At 45.6% G+C, this 27,663-nt stretch overlaps 1 protein-coding gene across 7 annotated transcripts in view; it reads right to left on the minus strand.

Annotated features, from left to right (window-relative positions):
• Positions 1-26,724, minus strand: part of HLCS (holocarboxylase synthetase) — a 225,230-nt gene extending 198,506 nt beyond the window's left edge. The window contains exons 1-4 of one of the 7 annotated variants that reach the window (XM_077879166.1): positions 26,418-26,724; positions 25,675-25,835; positions 15,635-15,720; positions 8,185-8,322 (exon numbers count right to left, since the gene is read on the minus strand). Coding sequence is in view for 2 of the 7 variants with exons in the window: in XM_077879164.1 (XP_077735290.1) it covers positions 8,185-8,322; positions 11,639-11,833 (333 nt within the window). In the remaining 5 variants the exon portion in view is untranslated. Of the gene's footprint in view, positions 1-8,184; positions 8,323-11,181; positions 11,301-11,638; positions 11,851-15,634; positions 15,721-19,780; positions 23,579-25,674; positions 25,836-26,417 lie in introns of those variants that run through there. The other 6 variants (XM_077879167.1, XM_077879171.1, XM_077879165.1 and 3 more) reach the window with 6 other exon arrangements.
• Between the last annotated feature and the right edge of the window lie 939 nt (positions 26,725-27,663).

Genomic DNA, 27,663 nt, shown 5'->3' on the forward strand with positions numbered 1-27,663 from the left:
GGTGAAACCAAGTTGTACTGCAAAAACAGGGCTAACCAGACACTCAAGGAAATGGGGGGTCCAGAGACCTTAATTTTCTGAGTACCTGAGAGTTAGTCAGGCAGAAAATAATAGAAGTACCCTGTTGTCACACCCTTTTGATATTACTTATGTCCTGGAGGTGTCCACCCTGTCCAAGGTACACTACCTTAGCATTGCAGCCACTATTGCTCACGTCACATGCCCATCCCACTGATGCTGGTAAGCTAAGAGCAGAAGTTTTTGTTGTTGTTGTTGTTGTTTAAAGATTTTATTTATTTATTCATGAGAGACACACAGAAAGAGAGAGAGAGAGAGGCAGAGACACAGGCAGAGGGAGAAGCAGGCTCCACACAGGGAGTCCGATGCGGGACTCGATCCTGGGACTCCAGGATCATGTCCTGGGCTGAAGGCAGACTCTCAACCGCTGAGCCACCCAGGCGTCCCAAAGAGCAGAAATTTTATTTTATTTTTTTTAAAGGTTTTATTTATTCATGAGAGACACACAGAGAGAGGGGCAGAGACACAGGCAGAAGCAGCCATGTAGGGAGCCCGATGCGGGACTCGATCCCAGGACTCCAGGATCAGGCCCTGGGCCGAAGGCAGGAGCCAAACCCCTGAGCCACCCAGGGATCCCCCAAGAGCAGAAATTTTAAAACATGTCCCAAGGGGCACCTGGGTGGCTTAGCAGTTGAGAGTCTGCCTTTGGCTCAGGTCCTGATCCCAGAATCTTGGGATCGAGTTTCACATCAGGTTCGCCACAGGAAGCCTATTTCTCCCTCCTCCTATGTCTCTGCCTCTCTCTATGTCTCTCATGAATACATAAAATCTTTTTTTTTAATTTTTTTAATTAAAAATAAAAGACATCCCAAGTGTTCTTGTGACCCACTGCACAAACCACCCCAAAATTTAGTGACACGAACTAATCATTTATTTTGCTCAGTCTCAGTGTGAGCAGGGCTTGGCGTGGACAGTTCAATTCTGTTCCGTGAGGCTAGGGTACCTCAACTGGGCCCAGTGAGTGCATATAAACCTTTCGTGATCTGTGTATTCCGTGCATTTGCACTCCTGATGAATGTTCAGCTCTGCTACACAGAGAACAAGAAAAACACACAGCGTGAATGAAACACACACCAAGCCAGTAACTTATAAGACATGCTAAAGGCAGATGAAATCAATGGAACATATGTGTCATAAACACAGATAAAAAGGAAAGGAGAGGATCCCTGGGTGGTTCAGCGGTTTAGCACCTGCCTTCAGCCCAGAGCGTGATCCTGAAGACCCAGGATCGAGTCCCATGTCCAGCTCCCTGCATGGAGCCTGCTTCTCTCTCTGCCTGTGTCTCTGCCTCTTTCTCTGTGTCTCTCATGAATAAATACGTAAATAAAAAATCTTTAAAAAAAATATTTAGGATTTACTTGGTCTGTCCATGACCTTCTGACCAGGTATAATAATCTCTTGTCTTTTAAAGATTTTATTTACTTATTCATGAGAGACACAAAGAGAGAGAGGCAGAGACACAGGCAGAGGGAGAAGCAGGCTCCATGCAGGGAGCCCGATGCAGGACTCAATCCCGGGACTCCAGGACCACACCCCAGGCCAAAGGTAGGCACCAAACCGCTGAGCCACCCAGGTGTCCCAATTCTAAATATTAATAAGACACAAATCATGCCACCTCCAGGTTGACAATTCTATCATCCCTAAATCAGCCACTCATGAGGGCCCTACAATGGTCTGCCTGGAAACCGATAAAAAGTGCAGCTGGCACACAGCTCTTCCAGCCGCACATTCTCAGTCTCCCCAACAGAACAAGCATGTGCTAGCCGCATTCACCCTCCAACTGCTGAAGCGCCCCCCACCCCCAACCTCATCTATGGCCCTCGTAACCACACCCTTGGCAAGGAAGGCTGATAGGCTGATACAGCCAGGAAGCAGGATGTGTAAACACTGCAGAGCCCAGGACTCAGGTGTGTAGTCCTTCCACTCTGCAGGCACCTAATCCTAAGTGTGAGCTAACCCCAGATCTTTCTTGCTGCATGCTTTGAAATTATTTCATAAACTGTGTGATCTGTGTGATTCATATATCCTAACTTGGTCTGCAAGCTTCTCTACTCTATGACTGATGAGAGAACCTGCTTGGTAATGTTTTTTTTTTTTTTTTTAAGATTTTATTTTTAAGTAATCTCTACACCCAATGTGGGGCTCAAACTCACAACTCCAACATAAAGAGCTGCCTGCTAGGGCATCTGGGTGGCTCAGTGGTTGAGCACCTGCCTTAGACTCAGGGCATGATCCCAGGATCCTGGGATCAAGTCCCACATCAGGCTCCCTGCATGGAGCCTGCTTCTCCCTCTGCCTGTGTCTCTGCCTCTCTCTCTGTGTCTCTCATGAATAATAAATAAAATATTAAAACTAAGGGATCCCCGGGTGGCTCAGAGGTTTGGTGCCTGCCTTAGGCCCAGGGCATGATCCTGGAGACCCGGGATCGGGTCCCACGTCAGGCTCCCTGCATGGAGCCTGCTTCTTCTCCCTCTGCCTGTGTCTCTGCCTCTCTCTCTGTGTCTCTCATGAACAAATAAAATCTTTAACATACATATATATATATATATAGATAGATATAGATATATAAACTCAGATATTATCCCCCCTGGAAAGTCCTTCCTGACCTCACCCCTATTAGATAGGTTGCCCCCAACCCCCCACCCATGCCCTCCCATTGCACTTATCATGGTGAACTATATATTTTTTTTTTAACAATTTTATTTCTTTGACAGAATGAGAAAGCATAAGCAGGGGGAGGGGCAGAGGGAAAGGAAGAACCAAACTCCCCACTGAGCAGGAAACCGGATGTAGGGCTCCATCCCAAGACCCCAGGATCATGACCTGTGCTGAAGGCAGACACTTAACCGACTGAGTCACCCAGGCACCCCAATCACAGTGAATTTTAATTGTTCATATACTTAGCAGTTTTCCCTCCCACACTGTGAGTTCCTTAAGTTGATGAGGACCGTTATTTCTGAATACATCTTTCATCTCCATAGGACACATAACTCTCTGGCATACAATCTGACACTTAATGAACCCCGGATGAATGAAATGAATGAATGCCTTGATATTGAGTACAAGGAACATAAGTGAATTTGTGGCAACAAGAGAATTATGTATGACTTTTGGGTCATCAATTCTTACTAAACAGGACTACTAGTATCATTACAGAAAATATTGAAAATTAAGCCGAACCGACCATGTTCCATCGGTATTTGTTATGGCACCAGGCAAAATAAATTGGAACACAGTAGATGTTCAATAAATATGTTAATGAATTAGTGAAAATATGAATGTAAAAATGCTATTTTTTGTGTAAAACTGAATTAAGGGCAGCCCAGGTGGCTCAGCGGTTTAGCGCCGCCTTCAGCCCAGGGCCTGATCCTGGAGACCTGGGATCAAGTCCCGTGTCGGGCTCTCTGCATAGAGCCTGCTTCTCACTCTGCCTGTGTCTCTGCCTCTCTCTCTCTCTTTGTGTGAGAATAAATAAATAAAATATTTTTAAAAATAAATAAATAAATAAAATAAAACAAAACTGAATTAAGAGTCATTTATTTGTTGTTGGGGTCTGTAGAATGAGGTCAAGATGCCAGGGTCCTAGGACTGAGCCCTTCATCAGGCTCTCTGCTCAGCAGGGAGTCTGCTTCTCCCTCTCCCTCTGCCCCACCCCCCATGCATCTTCTTGTGCTCTCTCTAATAAATAAAATCTTAAAAAAAAACTTTCTTACATATGCAGTTCCAATTTAATATCTTAGGGTCCTGTTAAACTCCAATGACTTTAGAATTAATTGCAAAATACATATTCATGAAAGCCCTCCAGGGCAGCCTGGGTGGCTCAGCGGTTTAGTGCTGCCTTCAGCCCAGATCCTGATCCTGGAGACCTGGGATCAAGTCCCGCATCGGGCTCCCTGCATGGAGCCTGCTTCTCCCTCTGCCTGTGTCTCTGCCTCTCTCTCTCTCTGTCTCTCATGAATAAATAAATAAAAATCTTTAAAAAAAAAAAAAAAAAAAAGAAAGCCCTCCAATATGCAAAATTCCATTAAGCAATCAACCCAAACGAGAACTGCAGAGTTTGTGAGGAGACAGCAGGCTAGGAGATCAATTCCTTTTTTTTAAAGTAGGCTCTGTGCCCAACGCGGGGCTTGAACTCACAACGCTGAGATCAAGACTTGCACACTCTACCAACTAAGCCAGCCAGGTGCCCAAGATCAATTCCTTTTCAAGTTTTAAGGCCCAACTTTTAAGTGGAATGTGGTGTAATACCCAGGGTGGTCAAAAAAATAGCTCTGGATGTCCCTGGCTACTGGTTGCCAAGACCCACCAAACCCTCTGATCATAAATAAAATAAATTAACTGGACAGTAGCTGTCTTCTTCAGTAGGTAAGCATCTTTCTACCTCAGAAAATCAATAAAGAAGTTGTTGCTACAATGCCAGATCTTAATGAAACCTTCATTAGGACATATGTTAAATGGGGATCCCTGGGTGGCGCAGCGGTTTGGCGCCTGCCTTTGGCCCAGGGCGCGATCCTGGAGACCCAGGATCGAATCCCACGTCAGGCTCCCGGTGCATGGAGCTTGCTTCTCCCTCTGCCTGTGTCTCTGCCTCTCTCTCTCTCTCTCTCTCTCTCTCTCTCTGTGACTATCATAAATAAATAAAAATTAAAAAAAAAAAAAAAAACTTTAAAAAAAGGACATATGTTAAATGAAATAACTGTGAGAAATGCTAATCATCTCCCAATATCTAGTCTTTCTTTTTTCCCTTCAACCCATGGCTGTCTAGTTAGGTCTGTGGTTCCCAGCCTGCCCTGTAGCAAACAGGACAGGAGCAGAAGTGGCCCATGAAATTTCTGGCTCAGAGTTTTTAAAGAGGAAGCTTGCTGGCCCCACCCTCTCCCTTCCCCCAGCCTGAGGGCTAGAATGTGCATGAGATGGACAACAGTGGCAGGGGGTAGTCCCACTCAGCCTTTACCAAGCTAGTGAAGGAGGCTGGCAGAGGGGAGATGACAGAGGAATATGATAGAAGGGAACTGGGTCCCTGGATGCCCTTACAGAGCACCTCCTGAGAGACATAGAAACTTCTAGCTTGTTTGCTGTCCTGCAGTGCTGGATCGGTTACAGTAGCTTAGCCTGTAGCCTGCATAACACAGTAACTATGTTCCTTCAGATGCCCTACCTCTTCTAGCCCCATAAAGACATACAATTAAGGAACAATGATCTAGGACATCAAGAGCACAGCAGTTATATATTTGGGTTAAGAAGGAATCTGTGCAGGGAATCCCTGGGTGGCTCAGTATGTGAGCGCCTGCCTTAAGCCCAGGGTGTGATCCTGGAGGCCTGGGATCAAGTCCCACATTGGGCTCCCTGCATGGAGCCTGCTTCTCCCTCTGCCCGTGTCTCTGCCTCTCTCTCTCTCTCTGTGTCTCTCATGAATAAATAAATAATTTTTTTTTAAAAAAGCAAACTGAAAAAATAAAAATAAAAAAAATAAAAAGGAATCTGTGCATATTTTATGTTAATGGCAATATTTTAGAAATTTTGGCCTTGATTTTAGGTTGAAACATACTAAATATACATGTAATATTAGCATATATAAGAAAACATCAAGCTTACTCTAAGCTCAGTGATTTATAAGAATTACGTAAGTGTTCAGAAAGATGCTTATTTGCTCACGCAGATCACTTACATACCTAAAAAGAAACTGGTTTGGGGAGGGAGATAATGGAGGAAGGGGAGGCAGAATGAATGGAAAGACTCTAGGGGATCACATAGGTACATGTTCCATTTCCATACTCAATGGTGAATTCGTGGATATTTATTATATAATTTCAAATTCATCAGTGAATGAGGGCCATGCATGAGCCAATGATGAGAATACATTTTGCTCAAGGATTAGGATTAATCCAAGTCTGTGCAGCTAGGGTCCAAAAATAAAATACAATGTTTTAAGATATTTGAGCTTGTAAACAAGATAAATATTATTCAGAAATTGCATTAGAAGTGATCGCAAATTTTTGCTCTAAGAATGGTAAATTAGGACTTAAAAGCCCAAATTAGAACAATTAGGTTGCCATGAACGGACTCTTCATGGGTTAAAATTTTAAAAAGCCAAGAGTTGGCAATTTCATGATTCAACCTAATTGACTATTTAATTTGTAATTTTAAGACATTGAAAATCATCATTTTAGGGCACCTCGGGTGGCTCAGCGGTTTAGCGCCGCCTTCAGCTCAGGGTGTGATCCTGGGGACCAGGGATAGAGTCCCATGTTGGGCTCTCTGCGTGGAGGCTGCTTCTCCCTCTGCCTGTGTCTCTGCCTCTCTCTGTGTCTCTCATGAATGAATGAATGAATAAATAAATAAATAAATAAATAAATATTTTTTTTAAAAAAAGAAAAGAAAATCATTGTTTTAAACAAAAAGAAAGTTCCTGAATAATCATTTCTGCATATAAAAATTACGCTTGAGTTCACCAAAAAAAACCCTCACATCATCAGTAAGCAGCTTTCTACCAAACAGAGAATGAGCTAGAAGCATTGCTGGATTCGCCTCAAGTTAATATATGCTTTGCTATTACGACTAAGAAACGGCAATATCTAGATCTCTTTAAAACTACTAACCCATTCCTCTGGCTACTAAAAAGAGTACAAACACTGCTTAAAGCTTTATCTGTCACTTGGCTGCTGGTGGCTTTAGAAATGCCATTTAATCTTAGGGCTTCGGTTTTCTACAAAATTGTAAGCTTTGGAGCAATGTATGTAAAATGCCTAGCAGGGGCTGGATAAATGGCATTATTATTATGCTAAGTCTATAGAAAGCTGGATAAAACATCAGGAGCCTGCAGGAGGAAATGGGGTGTCCCCGTGCACTGAGAGCTCTCAGGACACCTCCCAAACCCTAGGCCCCTATCTTGTGGTCCTTATTTCAGTTCACCTTGAATTCAAGTCCATTACTTCTAGTCTTCCTCCTCTCTTCCTTTTCTTTCATCCCAATAAAATGTCTTAAAGATGGTGTGTGTAAAATGCAAGTCCGGTGACTGTGGTAAGCATCAGTAAAACCTCTACTGGATTATGCTGCAGGAGGCGGAATCACATGGTGGCCCTGTGGCCAAGCAAAGGCAGCAAGGCAAGGACTCATCACAGAGGCCAAGGGTAAGAAACCCACGAGGGTGGCTTAGGGGCAGACTTCCATGAGCCTAAGGGCATGACTGTGTCTGGTGAAAAGCATCCAGTGAAGCTTGAGCAAGAGCCTGCTTCCCTGGATTTGTATCTAGAAAGAGAACTCTGGCCATCAAGAGGAAAACCCACAGACACAAGACAGGATGACACTTTCATGGTCTAAAGCTGAGCACGAAATGAGGAACGGAAATGAAGCTCAGACACCCGGGGGGGGGGGGGGGGGGGGGCTCTGTAGAATTTGGACCTTCATCGCAGGAAGGAGGCAGGAGGTGAGAGGAAGAACAGGTTGGGATGTTCCTCTGAGACTATCCTTTTTTTCCAACAGAGAAATAGAAACAACTACTTTGGGACAGGTTATCAGGTTTGAGGTGTTTTTAGAATATTCCAGGGGAGATATCTAGGAAGGACACGGTGATATAAATTAACCACTTTGGCCAATTTGAAGGAAGTGGAGGACAGATTGGATGTCCCTTGAGCAGCAAGCAGCGCTGCCCGATGAAAACATAACATAAGCCACCCAGGCAGTTTTTCTAGCAGCCACACTACAAAATAAAAAGAAACAGATGAAAATAATTTTAGTAATATGTTTTTCTTTTACCCAAAACATCCATAAAAGAAAGGGAGCCACAAAGGCTAGTAAAAAACAAGGGAGAAATCAAATTTACTTTTGGTTAAGACATAGTTTGCTGGGCGCTAGGGTCACTCAGTGGTTGAGAGTCTGCCTTGGGCTCAGGGTGTGATCCAGGCGTCCTGGGATCAAGTCCCGCATCAGGCTCCCAACAGGAAACCTGCTTCTCCCTCTGCGTAATGTCTCTGCCTCTCTCTCTCTTTCTCTCTCTCTCTGTGTGTCTCTCATGAATAAACAAATAAAATCTTAAAATAAAAAAGACATAGTTTCTTTGATTAAAAAAACATGTGATAAAAAAACAACAAAAAACATGTTACTCACGGTTTCTGAAGAGGAAGATGGTCTCTGTAAACTCTCACCTTGCACCCAAATGCTCTCTGTCACAAATGCTATGTGTTCCGCTTCCAGTATAAATGGAGAGACAATAAATAGGGCCCACTTGTTCAAGTCATCGATGGACTGGACAGAGGGAAAGAAACACACAAAAAAGGAGGATTTAATATCACTTCAAACCACAATTGCCACTTATATCAACAACCAGGACCTTCCCTCTGTAATTCCAGACGGGATCTAAATAAGGTTCTCGGGTGGTCTCCTATACACCACATTAACCCTGCATCTCTTACTGAATTGTAACTATTTTTTTTTAAGATTTTATTTATTTATTCATGTGAGACACAAAGAAAGAGAGAGAGGCAGAGACACAGGCAGAGGGAGAACCAGGCTCCACGCAGGGAGCCCGATGCTGGACTCGATCCCAGGACTCCAGGATCACGCCCTGGACCGAAGGCAGGCGCTAAACCACTGAGCCACCCAGGGATCCCCGAATTGTGACTATTTAAACACCTGCAGCATCCCTTCTACGATTTGTGACTTTAACATCTATAGATATTTGTGATCCACCATTAATTGTGAAGCTGGGCTCACCCCCACCATGCCTGACTGCTTAAGGCATGAGGAGCTTTCCAAATCACAACTCCGAAGCACATTTAAAGGTGAGGAGGCTCAGAAGTGCAAGCTGGTAAAAGAAGTGCATTATTAACAGGAGCCTGAAGAAGTCTTCCATTTCCTCTAGGGATTATAGATAGCATCAACATCGCTTATCAGATTGGATATGTCGTTTATCTGTGCTCTCCCTCCTGAAATCTCTCTAAAAAGATAGCAAATGAATTTGAAAAGGCTTTAACCCACTAATAAAGGGATATCAAGAGCAGAAAAGCTGAAATCTAAGGCTGCAAGGGATGAGCCCTACCATTACCTCCCCCCCAAAAAAAAAGGTCAGGCTCCACCCACTGCTTACCAGTTCAAATCTGCCCTTGCTGGGAGGATCAAAAAGCGTTTCCACCTGGCCTAGTAACCTGGCTCACAGTAGAATATTAATAAAAATCTACTGAACAAATTAGTGAATAAAAATTTGGGGGAGGGGCAGCCCACGTGGCTCAGCGGTTTAGCGCCGCCTGCAGTCCAGGGCATGATCCTGGAGACCTAGAATCAAGTCCCACATGGGGCTCCTTGCGTGGAGTCCGCTTCTCCTTCTGCCTGTGTCTATGCCTCTCTCTCTCTCTTTCCTCTCTGTGTTTCTCATGAATGAGTAAATAAAATCTTTAAAAAAAAAAAGTGGGGGGTTGAAAAAACTGTGGGTAAACATAATTATCAATATAGAAGTTAACAACAAAGGGCGCCTGGGTGGCTCAGTGGTTGAGCCTCTGCCTTTGGCTCAGAGCGTGATCCCAGGGTCCCAGATCGAGTGCCACATCAGGATCCTCGCAGGGAGCCTGCTTCTCCCTCTGCCTATGTCTCTGCCTCTCTCTGTGTGTGTCTCTCATGAATAAATGAATAAATTCTTAAAAAGAAAAATTTTTTAAGTTAACAAAAAACAGATTGTCCACCTTACTCAAACACGGAATGTGTGTATATTAAACAAAACATCTTTAAATTTCCAGTTTGTATAAACTCTTTGATTCTAGTTATCAATTTCTGCGGGAGCTTCAATTATATAAACATACAAATTCTATGCACCCAAGTCTAAATATGTGATGTTAAGAAGACAACATGAGACCTAAGATTCATTTCTGTAAAGTTAACTTCAGCCCAGGTGGACTGCCAAGGTATCTAGCCAACCAAATCAGTACCCTACCATATTTTACAGGTGAAATGAACAGTAGCTAACCACAAAAAGTCAAGTTTTCCAATTACAGGCCTTAAACATCGGCGCTAAAACCCAACAATCACTAACCACTCCTTCATTCACTGAAATACTAAGTGACTATTCCCAAGGCAAGCTGCTAAGCTAAACAGACCCAATTCCTAGGGAGAAAAAGATAAAAACTGGAAATATGAAGGGTGATTTAAAGTTTATGTGGGCACAGCACCGGCCCGTCCCCTTTAGTCTGAAGAACGAGGAACATCTCCTTGAGATGATGATATCTGAGCATCTGACACAGGGTCAATGTCCAAAATATTTACTCTTAATTGAAATCTTAACTGTTACTTAAGTAAATGAATCCTGATTGGAAACCACTGCAATAGAAAAAAGCACCCTCTCAATTTTTCCTTATTTTGTTCTTTCCATCCAGGTTCCTTGAGAGAATTAAGCCCTAATTAATTAATTAGGCTCTCAGGTGGAATGAATGTCTCCCCATCCTGCATCTAGGTGGTACTAACTAAGCACTCTCTCAGGACTAGAAGAGTTACTCATCTCATTTTCTGTGTGCCATAGTATACTAACAAGGAAGGGTATTTTTGATTTGCTAGAAGCCGGGTATAATTTCATACTTAGGCATAAACAAAGTATTCAAACCTAAAATAAGATTTTAATTCCCACGTGGGTGTTATGGCTTCCCACACAAAGAAAATCTTACTTCGATGCTAAAAGTGAGCCAACTTTTCAGAAGGAAGAGGAAAGGGAAACAAACCGATTAAAAGCAAACACTTTTGGGGGATCCCTGGGTGGCTCAGCAGTTTAGCCCCTGCCTTGGGCCCAGGTCATGATCCTGGAGACCCGGGGTCGAGTCCCACGTCGGGCTCCCTGCATGGAGCCTGCCTCTCTCTGTCTCTCGTGAATAAATAAAAAATATTTTTTAAAAAAGCAAACGCTTTTAAATATTAACGAGAAGTGTTAGTGATGGGAAATGTGCGCAGAACTGCACCGCGAAGTCAGGTCCCCGTCCAACTGCTGAGCGCATAGGAGTGTTGCCCCCTTTACAGAAAGGGGAACAGGGGTTTGCGCAGAGTCAAGGACCGGCAGGTGGAAGAGCCTGCTCAACGTGCAGCTCAGGCCAAGCATTGGGTCAAAAAAAGGAAAGCCTATGTGCAAACCGAAATAAAAGAGGTGCGAAGACCATGTGCGGGGCTGGTGAGTAAAACCCGCCAGCGACCGGGCCGTTTCTGTCGCCTCGGAGGTCAGTGACGGCGGCTAAGGATCCGCCGTCTTCCTGCGAACGCAGGTTCAGCCCGACTCCAGCCCGCAGGGCAGACGAGGTCGCAGGACGCCGCAGGTGGGCAGCGCTGACCGCCGGACGGGGGACGGCGGGGCCAGGCGGGCCTCCCGGGCGCTCCGCCCGCACGCCTGCTCCCCGCAGGTCCGCGCGCAGAGGAGCCCCGAACCCGGCCCCCTGGACCCCGCGTCCGCGGCCCCCGGGCTCGCCCCGCCCGAGAGCAGCGCGGAGCCCCGGCCGCTTCCGCCCGGCTGCCCCCCGAGGCCCCGCCCCCGCGCGCCGAGGCCCCGCCCCTCGCTGCCCCAGGCCCCGCCCCCTCCGGCCCCGCGCCCGCCCACCTGGCTCTCGCCGACGCAGAAGACGCGGCCGCCGCGGCTCAGACACACGCGGGCGTCCCGGGGCCGCGCCGCCGCGCCGCAGAAGGTGAAGGAGCAGCGGGAGGCGCGCAGCCGCTGCACCGTGGCGCGCACGAGCGCGGCCGGCCGGCGCCCCCAGCGCGCCCACAGGTACAGGTAGCACAGCGTGATGAGCATGACCGGCCGGCCGGCGGCGGGGCGCCAGCCCGGGACGCTCGCTCCACCGGCTCGCCCCTCCCGCCCGGCCCCGCCCCGCCCCGCCCCGCCCCGCCCCGCCGCCCGCCCTCCCGCCGGCCGGAAGAGGCCGCGCCATAGGGGTGAGGCCGCGCGGGCCGCGGAGGGGAGGGAGGAGGGAGGGAGGGAGGGAGGCCTTGCGGGGGGGCGGGGGGAGGATGGAGGGAGGCCGTGCTTGGAGTTGTGGGGTGAGGATGGAGGGAGGAGGGAGGCTGAGCTGGGCGGAGGGGGGGAGGATGGAGGGAGGAGGGAGGCTGAGCTGGGCGGAGGGGGGGAGGGAGGAGGGAGGCTGAGCAGGTGGGGAGGATGGAGGGAGGCCATGCTTGGGGTTGTGGGGTGAGGATGGAGGGGAGGGGAAGATGGAGGGAGGAGGGGGGCTGAGCTGGGTGGGGGGTGAGGATGGAGGGATGTCTCTCTTGGAGGGGGTGAGGATGGAGAGAGAAGAGAGGCCTTTCAAGATGGGGTTGAGGATGGAGGGAGGCTGTGCTTGGGGTTGTGGGGTGAGGATGGAGAGAGGAGGGAGGCCTCGCCGAGGGGCCAGGTGATAATGGAGGGAGGCTGAGCTGGGGGTGAGGAGAGAGCCCTGAGCTAGGGTCCACTCTTACCCCCCAACCCCACACTGGGGGTGGAGGAGTTATGATGGAGGGAGAAAGGAGACATTAAAAAGAGGAGGTTGATAGGTTGGAGACCATGGGGTTAGGCCCATTTGGCCAAAATCTTGCCTCCCTTTCTCAGGAGAGCTGGGAGGCAGATTGAAGAAGGGGCTGTGGATACATGTACATTAACCAGTACCATACTGGGATTCAGCTACCATACAGCCTCTACCCAGTCCAGTTGGGAAAATAAGGTGAGTCTGGTTTATTAGATTTTTCTAGGCCTTCTTGCAAAAACGATTACATAAATTCATAAAAACGATTATATATACATCTGTACTCCAAATAAAGACTGAAAAGTTGAAGGCAGACCCTCACGAAAAAGGCTGCCTGCTGTTCTTGTACATGTGGGTCACCAATTTGTGAGCATCCGAAGACCAGAAGAAAAAGGGAAACTTAACAATTATGAGTCAGTGTCCTTGCCCCCTAAGAGAAGCATAATTATTCCTGAGAGTGACAGAGATCTCTCCCATGGAACCTCATGTAAAAAGGCACTTTGCGGGGTGCCTGGGTAGCTCAGTGAATTAAGTGTCCGACTCCTGATTTTGGCTCAGGTCATGATCTCAGGGTCTTGGGATTGAACCCTCTGTCTGGGTCTGCACTCAGTAGGGAGTCGGCTTGAGATTCTCTTCTCTCCCTCCACCTCTGCCCCTCTCCCACAAGCTCATTGCACATGCTCTCTCTCTAAAATAAATCTTTAAAAAAAAATAATAAAAGGCAGTTTGGGGAAAAAAAAAAAAGTGCCCCCAGCCACTCTAAAACATAGCAAAGATTTTCCCTGTGTTGCTTCCTACTCTGGCCTTTGCTATAAGTGGAATGAATACCGCAGCAGCAATCCGGTGCACCACTCCCACATCTTACTTAATCCAAGGGTAGATTTTTAAAATGCCCTGACCATTTATTCATCAGCCTTTTTTTTTTTTTTAAGATTGGATTTATTTGAGAGAGAGAAAGAATGAGCTGGGAGAGGGGCAGAGGCAGAGAGAGAAGCAGACTCCCTGCTGAGCAGGGAGCCTAAGGAGGCCCTGGATCCCAAGATCTTGAGATCATGACCGGAGCCAAAGGCAGCCGCTTAACCGACTATGCCACCCAGGTGCCCCTATTCATCTGCTTTAAAACAGCAGTATGGGGATGCCTTGGTGGCTCAGTGGTTGAGCATCTGCCTTTGGCTCAGGGCGTGATCCTAGAGTCCCAGGATCGAATCCCATATCAGGCTTCCTGCATGGAGCCTGCTTTTCCTCCAGCCTGTGCCTCTGCCTCTCTCTTTCTCTCTCTCTCCCCTCTCTCTTTTTTTTCTCTCTCTCTGTGTCTCTTATGAATAAATAAGTAAAATCTTAAAAAAAAAAACAGGAGTATAGAAAACCCACTTTCACAACTTCAGATTTTTGGTTGGAAGGCATAGGAACTTTTTCCCAGCGCATACAGCAACAACAGATTTTAAAAGAGAGATTCCGGGGATGCCTGGGTGGCTCAGCAGTTGAGCATCTGCCTTCCGCTCAGGACGTGATTCCCCCAAGTTCCGGGATCAAGTCCCACAAAGGGCTTCCTATGGGGAGCCTGCTTCTCCCTCTGTCTGTCTCTGCCTCTCTCTCTGTGTCTTTCATGAATAAATAAATAAAATTTTAAAAATAGGGCAGCCCTGGTGGCTCAGTGGTTTAGCGCCACCTTGAGCCCAGGGCGTGATCCTGGAGACCTGGGATCAAGTCCCACGTCGGGTTCCCTGTATGGAGCCTGCTTCTCTCTCTGCCTGTGTCTCTGCCCCCCTCTCTCTCTCTCTCTCTCTCTCTCCCCCTGTGTCTGTCATGAATAAATAAATAAAATCTTTAAAATAAATAAATAAATAGGGAGAGAGAAATTCTGAAAAGAAAGAAGCAGATTCAAAAACAAGATAAGCATCACAGTGGACCAGAAATAGAAGAAAGACAGTAACCAATGAGCAAGGCTGAAGCTGTATCTTCCCCTTCCCTGCAGGACAGTGACAGTTGGGAAGCAAGTTTCTGGCATGGTCACAAGGCCTAAAGTTTTGTCATTGTGTCCCTGGAAGAAGAAATATGAATGAGTTCCCCTGAGGGAGCCCTTAGCCCCTCCAGGATAACACAGGGCTTACAAGTTAGGAATGAGAAAGTGAAAAGGCTTTACAAAGTGATAAACCCAGATATGTTACTGGACAAACCCTTCAGATGGCCTTCTTGGAGTTTGCTGAATTATGGCCCTAAGAACACAGCCTCTCCACTCTGCTCGGTATGAAGAGGTCATCTCTTCCACCTGAAGGTCACAAGCATCTCTCGTTTTTCCAAGTTCCTTAAGAGCTTTGTAACCCCACCTTCCCAAACACCATAAGTCCAACAAGCCAGAAGAGAATTTTCCAGGTTTGCCTTTAGATGCTTCAAGACATCATGGTCTCAGAAGACATCATGGGGAAATGTGAGGATCAATTCTACGTACAGCCGTGGGTTATAAACCATAAGGACCACAGTGGGCAAACGTGAACTGGGAAGTCAGTGAGGTTCCTTCTTGGCCCTTAGACCAAAGAGCACCATTACCATTCAGGCCCAGGGAGGAGCAAAGGAAGGCAGAGGAGTCAGAGAAGTTAAACAGGCAAATGGCAGGCTCTGTTTATGATCCCTCCTGAAATAAGGATAACAGCTCAAGGCTGGGGCTTGGCTTCATCATCCCCAGACAGCAAAGGAAAAGGGGAAGGGTGCAAAAATAAGACATCAGGGGGTCTCACTGTGTGCATATCTGATTGACACCTTATGGTCCCTCACCACTCAAAGTGTAGTGCCTGGACCAGCAGCACTGGCATCACCTGGGAGCTCACTAGAAATGCAAAGCCCCAGACTCCACCCCAGACCCATGAAAGCACCATCTGTGCTTTCACAAAATCCCGAGATTCACAAACATTAAAATTTGAGCAACACTATTGAAATCCACCTCTGTCACTCCCTAGATTTGAGTTGCTCTGGACTCTTGAACAGATTATTCCAAATTATTGTGGAGAACAGACTAGGAATAGACCACAGACTAGGAATTTAAAAGCAAGGCTGTCGTTTATAAGAATATCACTGCAGAAAGGAATTGTAGCACTCACCTGCCAGAGGCTGAACACCAACTCAGTAACTCATCACCATGCCTGCCTTTCTACCAGAAAAGCTGACTCAAAGTCTCTAGAATACCCTGGAAATGATAATTTGGGGAAAAGGCAGAGTGTTAACCAAGAGTATCACCCAGAGGAGCTGTCCTGCACCCCCACCCCAATTAAATAGATAACTTCCTCCCCAGGGGAAGCCTATCCTGCTGACAGTAGTTCTGTCAGCATCTGGAAAGCATTCTGAATGCAGTCAAATGGCCTGAGCTGAGTAGGACAGTTTGTGAAGCGATCCCAGGCTAGTTGGAAGCATTTAGTAGATGCTGAATTTTAAAAATCTCTAACTGTAAACAGTTCACATTTAGCAAATGAATCACATAGTCTCTGCTTTATATAAAAGAACTTATTCCCTCCACATCAGTGTTGGAGTGCTGAAAACAAATGATATTGAGAGATCTCAGGGTCTCAAAAATGACCATCTGTTTGAAAAAATATCCTCCATAAAAATGATTTAAATACAAATTTAATTGAAATCATGAGGTTTTTGTTGATAAAGGCTGTAGCATGAAGAGCTTTTCTTTGTCTGAATCTCTATGGTGTGTGTGTGTTTTTTAGTATGTGTGTTTATTAGCCAGACAGTGTCAGGGAGACTATCCATATGCAGTTCACCGTTAAGTAAATTAAACTTTTAAGCCATTAATCCTTTTCATTATTGGTTTAAATGCAAAAAGAAAAATTCAGTGTGGACCAATAGAAACAAGCTGCCACCAAAACAATAAATTTGAGGCTTGGACTGTGATCAGGGCCTGAGGGGGGATAAAAAGTTGTCATTTTAAATCTTTCTGATTAGCAAATGCCAGGCCCCACGAAGGTAGGGATCAAACCAACCACCACCTCACCTTGGTCAAAAATCAATTCTGGAATCCCAATTTTTTTTTTAAGATTTTATTTATTCATGAGAGACCCACAGAGAGAGGCAGAGACACAGGCAGAGGGAGAAGCGGACTCCCTGTAGGGAACCCGACTCGGGACTTGATCCCAGGTCCCCAGGATCACATCCTGGGCCAAAGGCCGTGCTAAACAGCTGAGCCACCCGAGCTACCCTGGAATCCCAATTTTTAAGAACATTCATTCCAAATAGGAAAATTTTGTATTAAATGCCTTGTGCATTTCCATAAATTATTCCTTATAACTAATTATATAAGGAAGCTGAGAATTTATTATTTCAATTGCATTTTATTTATATAAACTTTAGTTTTCTAGTAATACTGCTTTTGGAAGTTTTACATTTATCAAAAGGACTCTAAGTTCTGCACAGTTTGTAATTAAGGGGTGTCTGAGAGGCTTCTGGGATGGAGTCTTGCATCTGGCTCCCTGCTCAACAGGGAGTCTGCTTCTTCCTCTCCCTCTGCCCCTCCCCCTACTCGATAAAATAAATAAAATATTTTTTAAAAAATAAATATTAGGGACACCTGGGTGGCTCAGTGGTTGAGCATCTGATTTGGGCTCAGGTCGTGATCCTGGAGTCCTGGGATCGAGTCCCACATCGGGCTTCCTGCATAGAGCCTGCTTCTCCCTCTGCCTGTGTCTCTGCCTCTCTGTATCTCTCATGAATAAATAAAAATAAAATCTTTTAAAAAATTAAAAATAAATACTAAAACCTTAAGAGCCTATATTTAATGTGTCATTATTTCTTACTTATATGGTATGCCAAAATAAAGCTGTCTCCCTACAGTAAAAACAAACATATTGACTGGTAGTAAGTAGGTCAAGATAATGCTAACTGGGAAAACCATTTGAATTTATTCATTATAAATCTTCGTATAACAATATGTAACATACTAAGTTGATAAAAGAATGTTCCATATATTTTAAAAGAAGATCTAAGTTTTAAGATTGGATTTATTTACCAACTGTGTAAAGTGTATTGATTCTAATATTATCTGTAATTCAGTAATAGGCTGAACCAGTTAATCTGCTGGAGATCACACACACACGTGTATCTTAGAACTATGTTTTAAGTGACAGTACATGGATGCAGTGATAAGGAAATGAAACTTAAAAAGAATGTTGTAGATTGAGCTGATTTCAAAGTAGAATGGCTGCCCTCCCCACTCCTTCACTATCTGGAGGGGCTGGGGATCGCTTGCTAAATTCTTAAATTCTTGAAACTGTTAGCTATTAGAATACCAGCACCCTTCAGCTGAAAGCAGGATGAAAACAGTGGAACAAAACTCTCCATCACATGAATATGTAAAGAGCCACACTAAGCAAGAGATTATGAATTACTGGGATGCCCGGCTGGCTCAGTTGGTGGAGCATGGGACTCTTGATCTCCAGGCCATGAGTTCAAGCCCCATGTTGGGCATAGAGCCTACTTAGAAGCTTAAAAGAGAGAGGTGGGGGGGGATTATGAATTACTAAACATCCTTCCTAGAATACTAAGAACCAAAGGAACTGTACAGAAAGTCTTGATATCTATTCAGTATATGATTCAGTATGAGCTTTAATACTTGTATTAACACATTGTCTTAGAGCAATCAGACTTAAATGAAGCAAAAAGCAACTTTATAAAAGAGAAAAGGAGATAAAATCAAAAGATCAAAAGAACTTTAAGTCAGAACACCTCAAACTATTGAAAATAGCAAACTCCTGGCTTTAAAAGAAAAAGAAATCTCTTTTCCAGCTTTGTTCACAAAGATGGCCTCAGAGCAATTTTACCCTTAAAGGCACCAGAGTGCTCAGATCCTGTATGCCTGCTATTTTTTCCATTTAAAAAAAAAAGACAGAGATCCTTGGAGAAATGGCTGGTGCAGGTGTTAGGGAATACCTGATAGGCCAAGACACTTCATGCCAGAGAGAAAGTAAGCTTCAAAGAAAAATAGGGTGGTGTCAGAAGGATACAGGAGCTAACCCAAAGGGCCGCCCCCCTGCTAGCCAAATTAGGGCAATTTGAGTATCAAATTGAAATGCATTAAATTTATGAAGAGCCATGAGCTCATCATGAGCCACAATAAAAGTTTAAGTATTCTAAAACAATGTCAACTATAACACACTATTGAGCCTTGTTATTTGATTATGTTTGTATTACGGACTCATTTATCCTATTTATTTTTTTTAAGATTTTATTTATTCATGAGAGACACAGAGAGAGGACTTATTTATCCTATTGATGAATATTAGTAAATTGTAAATTCTTCCTGGGACGCCTGGGTGGCTCAGCAGTTGAGCATCTGACTTTGGCTCAGGGCATGATCCCGGGGTCCCTGTATGGGGCCTGCTTCTCCCTCTGCCTGTGTCTCTGCCCCTCTCTTGTGTGTCTCTCATGAATAAATAAAATAAGTAAATTCTTCCTTTAGAAGGTTATTTCTGAGCCAAGTGACAATCATCAATACAAAGACCCTGGAAGCTGTGATGCCAAAGCAGAGAGAGCCAGATTTCAGTCACATCTCATTCTAAGACTCCTGAAGAGCGGGACAGTCCTAAAAATACAACAGTACAAGATGTTTTAGGTGGTTGAGCGGCTACCTTGGGTTCAGGGCATGATCCCAGGTCTGGGGATGAGTCCCCCACTGGGCTCCCTGTGGGGAACCCACTTCTCCCTCTGTCTATGTCTCTCTGCCTGTGTGTCTCTCATGAATAAATAAAAATCTTTAAAAAATTAAAAAGAATCATTGGTATGACCACAGCAGATAGGATTTGATGTCTCCTAAAGACTCCAGAAATAACCAGCAAAACTCTTTGATGATCAATGACTCCATTAATTGGGACGGTAACTGTTTTCTTAAAAATATATCCATCTGTTAATCCAATAAAATTTTGAGTCAAATATAGACAGGCTTAGAAGAAACAAAACCACAGATTATTAATATTTCTGGATTAATAAGGAATCCATGTGTATATGGTATTGATATGCCTGAAACGTATTTAAAAATATGGCGATTTTAGGCACACCCTTCTAAATCTGATTTGAAATGGGTTACTCTTACATTGTAATCTTACTAAATTTTTAAACAGTATTGAAACATCTAAGACATCAGGTTTGCCATACTGATAAGCTTATTAATTTGCTAGATTTATACAAATTGTTAGACAACTGAAGTACATGAAAAGGAAATTTAATTTAGGAAGGACTTACGGGTGGCTCACCTGGGTGGCTCAGTGGAGGAGTGTCTGCTTTCGGCTCAGGCAGTGATCCCAGGGTCCTGGGATCGAGTCCCGCATCGGGCTCCCCTGGGGAGCCTGCTTTTCCCTCTGCCCGTGTCTCTGCCCCTCTCTTCTGGATCTCTCATGAATAAACAAATAAAATATTTTTTAAAAAAGGGGGGGGGAGGCCTTGTAGCCTGGATGGGGATGCTGAATACCCACAGCAGGACCCTTCCCCACCTCTCTCCAGGTCCGTCTCTCTTCTCTCCAGAAGCATATCTATAAATAAATAGATGTAATTGTGTGTGTGTGGCCCATCTGCAGAACAGGAGGAAGAAATCAGTTTCTCTCAATAAGCCAGAACTACATGTCAGCAGTTGGAGAAAGGAAAATGCTCCACAAAATGATGGGTCCTGAATGTTTTTCCGGGCAGACATGATAACCCCTTTCAGGTAGGCTCTTGAACCTCATGACCACAAGGTCATTAGCCGTTTCTGTTTCTATGTTACAGGCTGAACTGTGTCCCCCCACCCAAATTCTAATGTTGAAATTCTAATCCCCAGTATGATTGTATTTGGAGATGGGTCTTTCAAATGGTGATTAAGGTAAAAATGAGTCCTACGGGTGGGCCCTGATCCAGGAGAACTGGTGTCCTTCGAAGAGCTCAGGACACAGATCCACATAAAGGGAAGACCACGTGAAGACAAAAGGAGGAAATCTTCAGAAGAAACCAACTTGCCAGTATTCCGATCTGGGACTTCTAGCCTCCAGACTGTGGGGACAGATTGGGGCTGTTGAAACTGCCCAGTCTGTGGTACCATGTTACGGCAGCGAGGACACATGATCTTAGCCAAAAGGCCGAGAAGCGATACGGCAGCGAGGACAAACTGATATATCCTAGTTCTCAGTAGGCCCTCCTCTTGTCTCTGACCATTTCTGGGAAACAATGGTCTAGAGGGAGTCTTTGCCCCCAGCTTCTGGCCTCACCAACATTTTCTTCTGGGGTGGTCCTGTTTGCTCTCTGGGTTTCGGTGGCCACACCTTTGGGCATGATGTGTAACTAGCCAGGGCCACAGCTATTGCTTCTACATAGCTACTTGAACATTCTGTTGGTGTCTCAAGTGCAACACGAATAAAACCCACTGTATTTTTTTTCTCCACAAATGTCCTCTTTGTCCTGATTTCTCTAGCTACAGTTAATGACCTCAGCCTTCTTTTCGTGTGGACCTATAATGGAGTCATCTTGGAGTCCCACCTTCACCCCACAGCCTCTGTATCAGTGAATGGCATCTCCACACTGTCTCTTAAGAGGTTCGTCTTCCTACCCCACCCCTCGTCCAGTCCAAATACCCATTCTGCTCTCACTGACACTAACATGATAGCCCCTGATGATTCCCAGAGCGCTTCCTGCTTCCCGCGGCTCTGTAACCCAGCACATCTCCACCTTGTAACTTTCCAAAGTCAACTCTGACCTCGTCACTCCCCTACTCAAAGCCTTCAGTGTCCACCCCTGCCCCCAGTGAGTTCAGTCTTACTTGGCATTCAAGACTTTCCATTGTACCCAGCCAGCCTAGTCTTGCCCTAGTGCCATCCATCCTTTTTTTTTTTTAAGATTTTATTTATTTATTCATGAGAGACACAGAGACATAGGCAGAAGACCCCAGGATCAAGCCTTGAGCCAAAAGCAGATGTTCAACCGCTGAGCCACCCAGGTGCCCTGCCATCCATCCACTTCTTTATTCATTGCACATCAGCACACCATGCACTATGCTGATCACTATGTATATTCTTATATTTAGACCTCTCAACTCTGCAGGGTGGCTGTGGTCCCCTTCTTGCAGAGGAACAGCTGAGAGACTTGCCCAGGTATCACGATGGTGGGGAAACTGGAGGTTAAATTTGTCTTTCTGACTCCAAAGTCCTTCACCATATGAACCAGGCACCTGAGAGCAGAGAAAGTTCTACCCACAACAATAATAAATAGAAATGAGTCTCTAGATCCAAGAGGAAACACTGGCAGAAGGTTTAGGCTGTGGCACCGCCAGCCCTGAGAGCAGCCTTTTGTATCCAGATCAGACAGGCTGGGATGGTCCAGACCTTGGACACATCCAAAAAGCTGTAGGTGAGATTTCATCAAGATCCTCCCAGCAAAGAGCTGGCCCTGGAAACAGCCTACTCCAAAACCCGAAAAAGGCTTAGGATATGGTTTCTACACAACTGCTGAATGTCACTGATTTGATAACATCTTTTTTTTTTAAGATGTTATTTATGTATTTATTCATGATAGACAGAGAGGCAGAGACAGGCAGAGGGAGAAAAAGGTGCCCCTCGATAACATCTTAAAGAACCTCAACTATAGGAAAATCCAAAGTTAAAAACTACAGTCTAAGTGTTATATTTTTTAAAAATCTAAAAAGTAATAATGATAAAAAATAATAATAATGATAATGATAATAATAAATGCTAGGGACTCCTGGGTGGCTCAGTGGTTGAGTGTCTGCCTTCGGCTCAGGTCATGATCCCAGGTCTGGGGATCAAGTCCCACATCAGGCTCTCTACAGGGAGTCTGCTTCTCCCTCTGCCTATATCTCTGTCTCTCTGTGTCTCTCATGAATAAATAAATAACTCAAATAATAATAATAATAATAAATGCTATGTGGTATCCTGGATTGGATCCTGAAACTAAGTGGACCTTGGTGGAAAAACTAGTGAAATCTGAAGTCTGTAGCTTAGTTGATGTACTAGTTTTGACAAATCCATGGTTGTGTAAAATGTTAACACTGGAGAAAACTGGGCAAAGAATTCTGTACTATTTTTGCAACTCTTGGAAGTCTAAAATTATTTCAAAATAAAAAGTCATAAAAATTAGGGGATGATCCTCTCCTGAATTTCTTTGTCTGTCCCTAACTAGCCATATGGTCTTCATCTCTCTGGGTCCCAGTTTTCAACTGTTTAAAAAAGAAGGAGTGACACAAACCAGATCATCTTCGACCTCTAAAATTCTGGGATCCCAATACATTTACAACATGATTCACTTTACAAGGACTTGATTGCAGTGATGTCTTACTCACTTTCATAACCCTGGCATTTAGCACTGTGCCAGCACGTAGTGGGTGCTCGATAAAAGTTTTTGAAACCAAACTGGCTCATACCTCAGTTTGCAAGATGAGGTTAGAACTATTAAATCTTTTGCCTAGTCAACCACTAGAGAGCGAAGTGCTCACAAAATTTCCTCCACTGAAAGCAAATTTATCTTCATCTGACAGAGGGGAGTGATCCTTTCCGTCCCAGGCATATAAAAATCATTCCTGGTTGGGGGAAGGGAGTCACCATCTGTGAATAGTTTCCTGCCCATCAAACAGGACCTCCAGTTGGGGGCGATTAGTACCATAAGCTTCCAGAAGATTAAACAAACACACACCACTCAGCAGGCTCAAAAGTCTAAGCCACCACAATAGATCAGATACTGAACTGCAAACAGGTGAGTGCCACTCATCTCCAGTACTTGTTCTCTTCCTATTTCCTGAACAAAAATGGTCTCCCTTTTAAAAGACTGGTTAAAAAGGTTAAATGAATGGGGCACCATTCAGTGGTTGAGCATCTGCCCTTGGCTCAGGACATGATCCCAGAGTCCCAGGACCCAGTCTTAAGTCCACAGAGGGCCTGCTTCTCCCTCTGCCTATGTCTCTGCCTCTCATGAATGAATGAATGAATGAATGAATGAATGAATAAATAAATAAATTTTTTTTTAAAAAAAGGTTACATGAATGACTGTGGAAATTGACTAAAACCTCTACAATCAAGATGAAGACAGGGATCCCTGGGTGGCGCAGCGGTTTAGCACCTGCCTTTGGCCCAGGGCACAATCCTGGAGAACTGGGATTGAATCCCACGTCGGGCTCTCGGTGCATGGAGCCTGCTTCTCCGTCTGCCCCTCTCTCTCTCTCTCTCTGTGTGACTCTCATAAATAAATAAAAATTTTTTAAAAAATTAAAAATAAAAAAATAAAAATAAATAAAAAGATGAAGACAGCTTTCACAGGGCATCCCCTTAGCAGCCCAGGGCTGAGCCTGTGAGCTGCAGTTTGCATGGCAAAGCAACAGAGGCTGCTATCTGGGTTCAGATGTTGCCCCAGACCCCCGACTTCCCCCAGGGGCAAAAATGCAGACATGTACAGTGACCATGTGACCGTAGGCAGATGCCTTTGTCCCATGGTTCTACCAGAGAACAGAGTCCTCATGATGCTGGCTGAGGATTAAGAATGAGGTGGGCGCGCAGGGCCGAGTAGCGATGATCCGATCCAGGAAGAGCCCACCTGGACGAGTCAACAGGAAGGGACTAGAAGGGCAAGACGCTTTCATTTCATCCTCCTAACTCTTAAGGGTGAGTAGGATTACCTCCTTCTAACAGCATAGGAATTGGGCTGCAGTCTACCCAAAGCAGAGCTCCTTTCAAGTAGATCAAGTTGCCTTTCTCAGGCATGGAAAAGCATCTTATAAAACATCTTTTGCTCTGGAAACTTCATGGGTCTGGCAAGCAAAGTTTGGTGAAAAGAATCGGGGAGAATGGGAGCATTACATGCATCCCTTACATTCCCAAGCCAGCATGGCTTTGCTTTCTTGTTTTCACTGAACTTGTGTTGTCTGGGTTTTGTTTTATTATTATTATTATTATTATTATTATTATTAATTATTATTATTTATTCATTTATTTATTTGACAGAGAAAGAGAGAGAGCACAAGCAGGGGGAGCAGCAGAGGTAGAGGGTGAAGCAGACTCCTCATTGAGCAGGGAGCCAGATGCAATGCTCTATCCCAGGACCCTAGGATCATGACCTGAACGGAAGGCAGATGCTTCATCGACTGAGCCCCCCAGGCACACCCTGAACCAGTGTCTTTATAGAGGCACCAGCATCAAGATGCCAGGAAGGGGTCCAGAAAAGCTGCCATGCCCCTTGTCAGTGTCCCTTACTTTTTGCATGTCAACCTGTGATTTTTTTTTCAAATGCAAACATGTTTTTTAAACGCTATACTTGTGGAGAACGTAGCATAATGCATACAGTAGTCGAATCACTAGGTGTCACACCTAAAACATCGTCAACTACACTTCAATTTAAAAAGTATCGTATAGGGGCGCCTGGGTGGCTCAGCTGGTAAAGCCTGTGACTTGATCTCAGTTCAGGTATTGATCTCAGGGTCTTGATCTCTGCTTCTGATGGATGGGTTCCTTGATGGGCATGAGCCTACTTAAAAAAAAAAAAAAAATGTTTAATAAATAAATAAATAAACCCTATAATGTAGCTAAACAAAAAAAATAAATAAATCAGTTTATGCAGGGACGCCTGGGTGGCTCAGTGGTTGAGTGTCTGCCTTTCACCCTGGATCAGGTGGTGATCTGGGGTCCTGGGATGGAGTCCCACAACGGACTCCCCGCAGAAGGTCTAGCTTTTCCCTCTGCCTTTGTCTCTGCCTCTGTGTCTCTCATGAATAAATAAAAATCCTTTTTAAAAATGAGTTTATGAAAAAAAATAAATAAAATAAATAAATAAAATTTTTAAAAAATAAGTTTATGGGGATCCGTGGGTGGCTCAGTGGTTTAGCGCCTGCCTTTGGCCCAGGGCATGATCCTGGAGTCCCGGAATCCAGTCCCACATTGGGCTCCCTGCATGGAGCCTGCTTCTCTCTCTGCTTCTGTCTCTGCCTCTCTCTCTTTCTCTCTCTCATGAATAAATAAATAAAATCTTTAAAAAAAAAAGTGTATGCAAACCCCACTTCTTAACCTCAAAAGCACTGCATGCAGTTTACAATAAAATAACAGTAAACCTGGTGGGATAAAAGGAGAGATACAGACTTTGGAAAAGGAAGCAGCAACTCGGTGACCACGGGGCGAGCACGTACCCTGTTTACAAATGCTGGTGAATCCCTAAGTCGAGAAAGGGCCGTTTCCAGGAGGAGCCAAGAGCAGATGACGCAGCTGAACTGGAACTGCTCTACGCAGCCCGCTTCCAACACGACTTCAGCCCTGGAAGGACGGTTGCCTCCAGCCCCCAGTCAGGCATCTTGAATAAGAAAAAAAAAAAAAAAAAAAGCAGAAGAGCAGGAGGTGATCTAACAAGTCTTTTCTATAAATAGCCCCCCCCCAGGGGAATAACAGCGCGATCTAAAGCGGAGGAACCCGTCAGTCCTCGGGGAGCCCCCCCACCCCAGGGGGCGTGGACGCCGCTGCCAGGCGCCTTACCTGGGCGCCTTACCTGGCCGACCGAGCCTGCCCGGGGCGCCGCGCGCACCTGTCGCCCGAGCCCGGGCCCCGCTGCCCGCCCGCACCTGCCGCCCGGCGGGGGCGTCCCGGCCAAGGACACGGCAGGTGGCAGCGGGGGCATCGGAAACAGACTGTGGCAAAGGCCAGGTAGGGAACCCACGGCCGCAGCACGACCCCAGTCCTGACCGCTCCGGCCACGCTGGCGGGGCTCCTGGCTCGAGCCGAGCACCCTTCCCCGGCCGCCCAGAACACCGCCTGTCCTACCTGCCCTTGGGTTTTGCCTTAAACCTCCAGATGTCACCTCTTCAGGGAGGTCTCGCTGGACCCCTAGGCCAGGTGAGCCCCCCGACCCCGGCCCCGTCCAGCAACAACACTCACCCACCTTGTCATTGCTTGAACCCCGTGCCTGCCTGCCTTCTCTCTGAGGCTGGGAACTCGCCGGGGGCAAGGGCAGGTTCTGCCTTTATTCCCGGCACTTAGTGAAGTGAAGGTGGCTGAAGGTTTTGCAAAATGAGGAGTAGCCACAGGGGACCGCTCTTGATAGGGTGTTTGGTGAAGGAGGTGCTTATTCAGGGGCGCTTGGGTGCCTGGGTCAGTTAGGCATCTGCCTTGGGCTCAGGTCATGAGCTCAGGGTCCTGGGATCCCCCTGCATTCCGCTCCCTGCTCAGCGGGGAGCCAGCTTCTCCCTCTCCTTGGGGCTACTCTCTCGCTATATCTGTGTGTGTGTGTGTGTGTGTGTGTGTGTGTGTGTGTGCCTTAAATAAATACAAAAATAGGGCAGCCCGGGTGGCTCAGGCCTGCCACCTTAGGCCCAGGGTGTGATCCTGGACACCTGGCATCAGGTCCCACATGGGGCTCCCTGCATGGAGCCTGCTGCTTCTCCCTCTGCCTATGTCTCCGCCTCTCTCTCTCTCTTTCTGTGTCTCTCATGCATAAATAAAACCTTTAAAAATAAATAAATAGGGGATCCCTGGGTGGCTCAGAGGTTTACCACCTGCCTTCAGCCCAGGGTGTAATCCTGGAGACCTGGGATTGAGTCCCACATTGGGCTCCCTGCGTGAAGCCTGCTTCTCCCTCTGCCTGTGTCTCTGCCTCTCTCTCTGTGTCTCTCATGAATAGGTAAATAGAAATCTTTTTTAAATAAATAAATATTTTAAAAAGTAAATTTTTAAAAATTGCTTATTCACTGGATTTCTTGTCCCAATGCTAGGTGCCAACTGCTTCTTTCTTTCTTTTTTTTTTTTTTTTTTGCTTTTTTTTTTTTAGAGGGCAACTGCTTCTTTCATCGCAAGAGTATCTGACATCTAGATTTACTGTTCCTTTACTAGGGGCACTTACTAGATTTCCATTACTACCTTGATGATATGTGGTCCTAATTTTGCCATCTGAACCCTGAAGCCTTCTCTCTCTCAGCACAGCAGCGTCAAGCAAGAACCTGAGCCGTCCCCATCTGTGTTTTAGGGAATAGGAAATTCATTATTCTGTGGTAGGACCTAGAATGACCCATGGTGACTATTAGGAATACTGCTCCCCCCCCCCCAACACCACCAAAATGAGATAAATGCAAAGACTAAACATCTGGGAAAAGAAATAGAGTCTGACTCCCAGTTAAGTGGCTACGGATGGC

This window comes from Canis aureus, chromosome 30, assembly GCF_053574225.1.
Source record: "Canis aureus isolate CA01 chromosome 30, VMU_Caureus_v.1.0, whole genome shotgun sequence".
Classification (NCBI taxonomy): domain Eukaryota; kingdom Metazoa; phylum Chordata; class Mammalia; order Carnivora; family Canidae; genus Canis; species Canis aureus.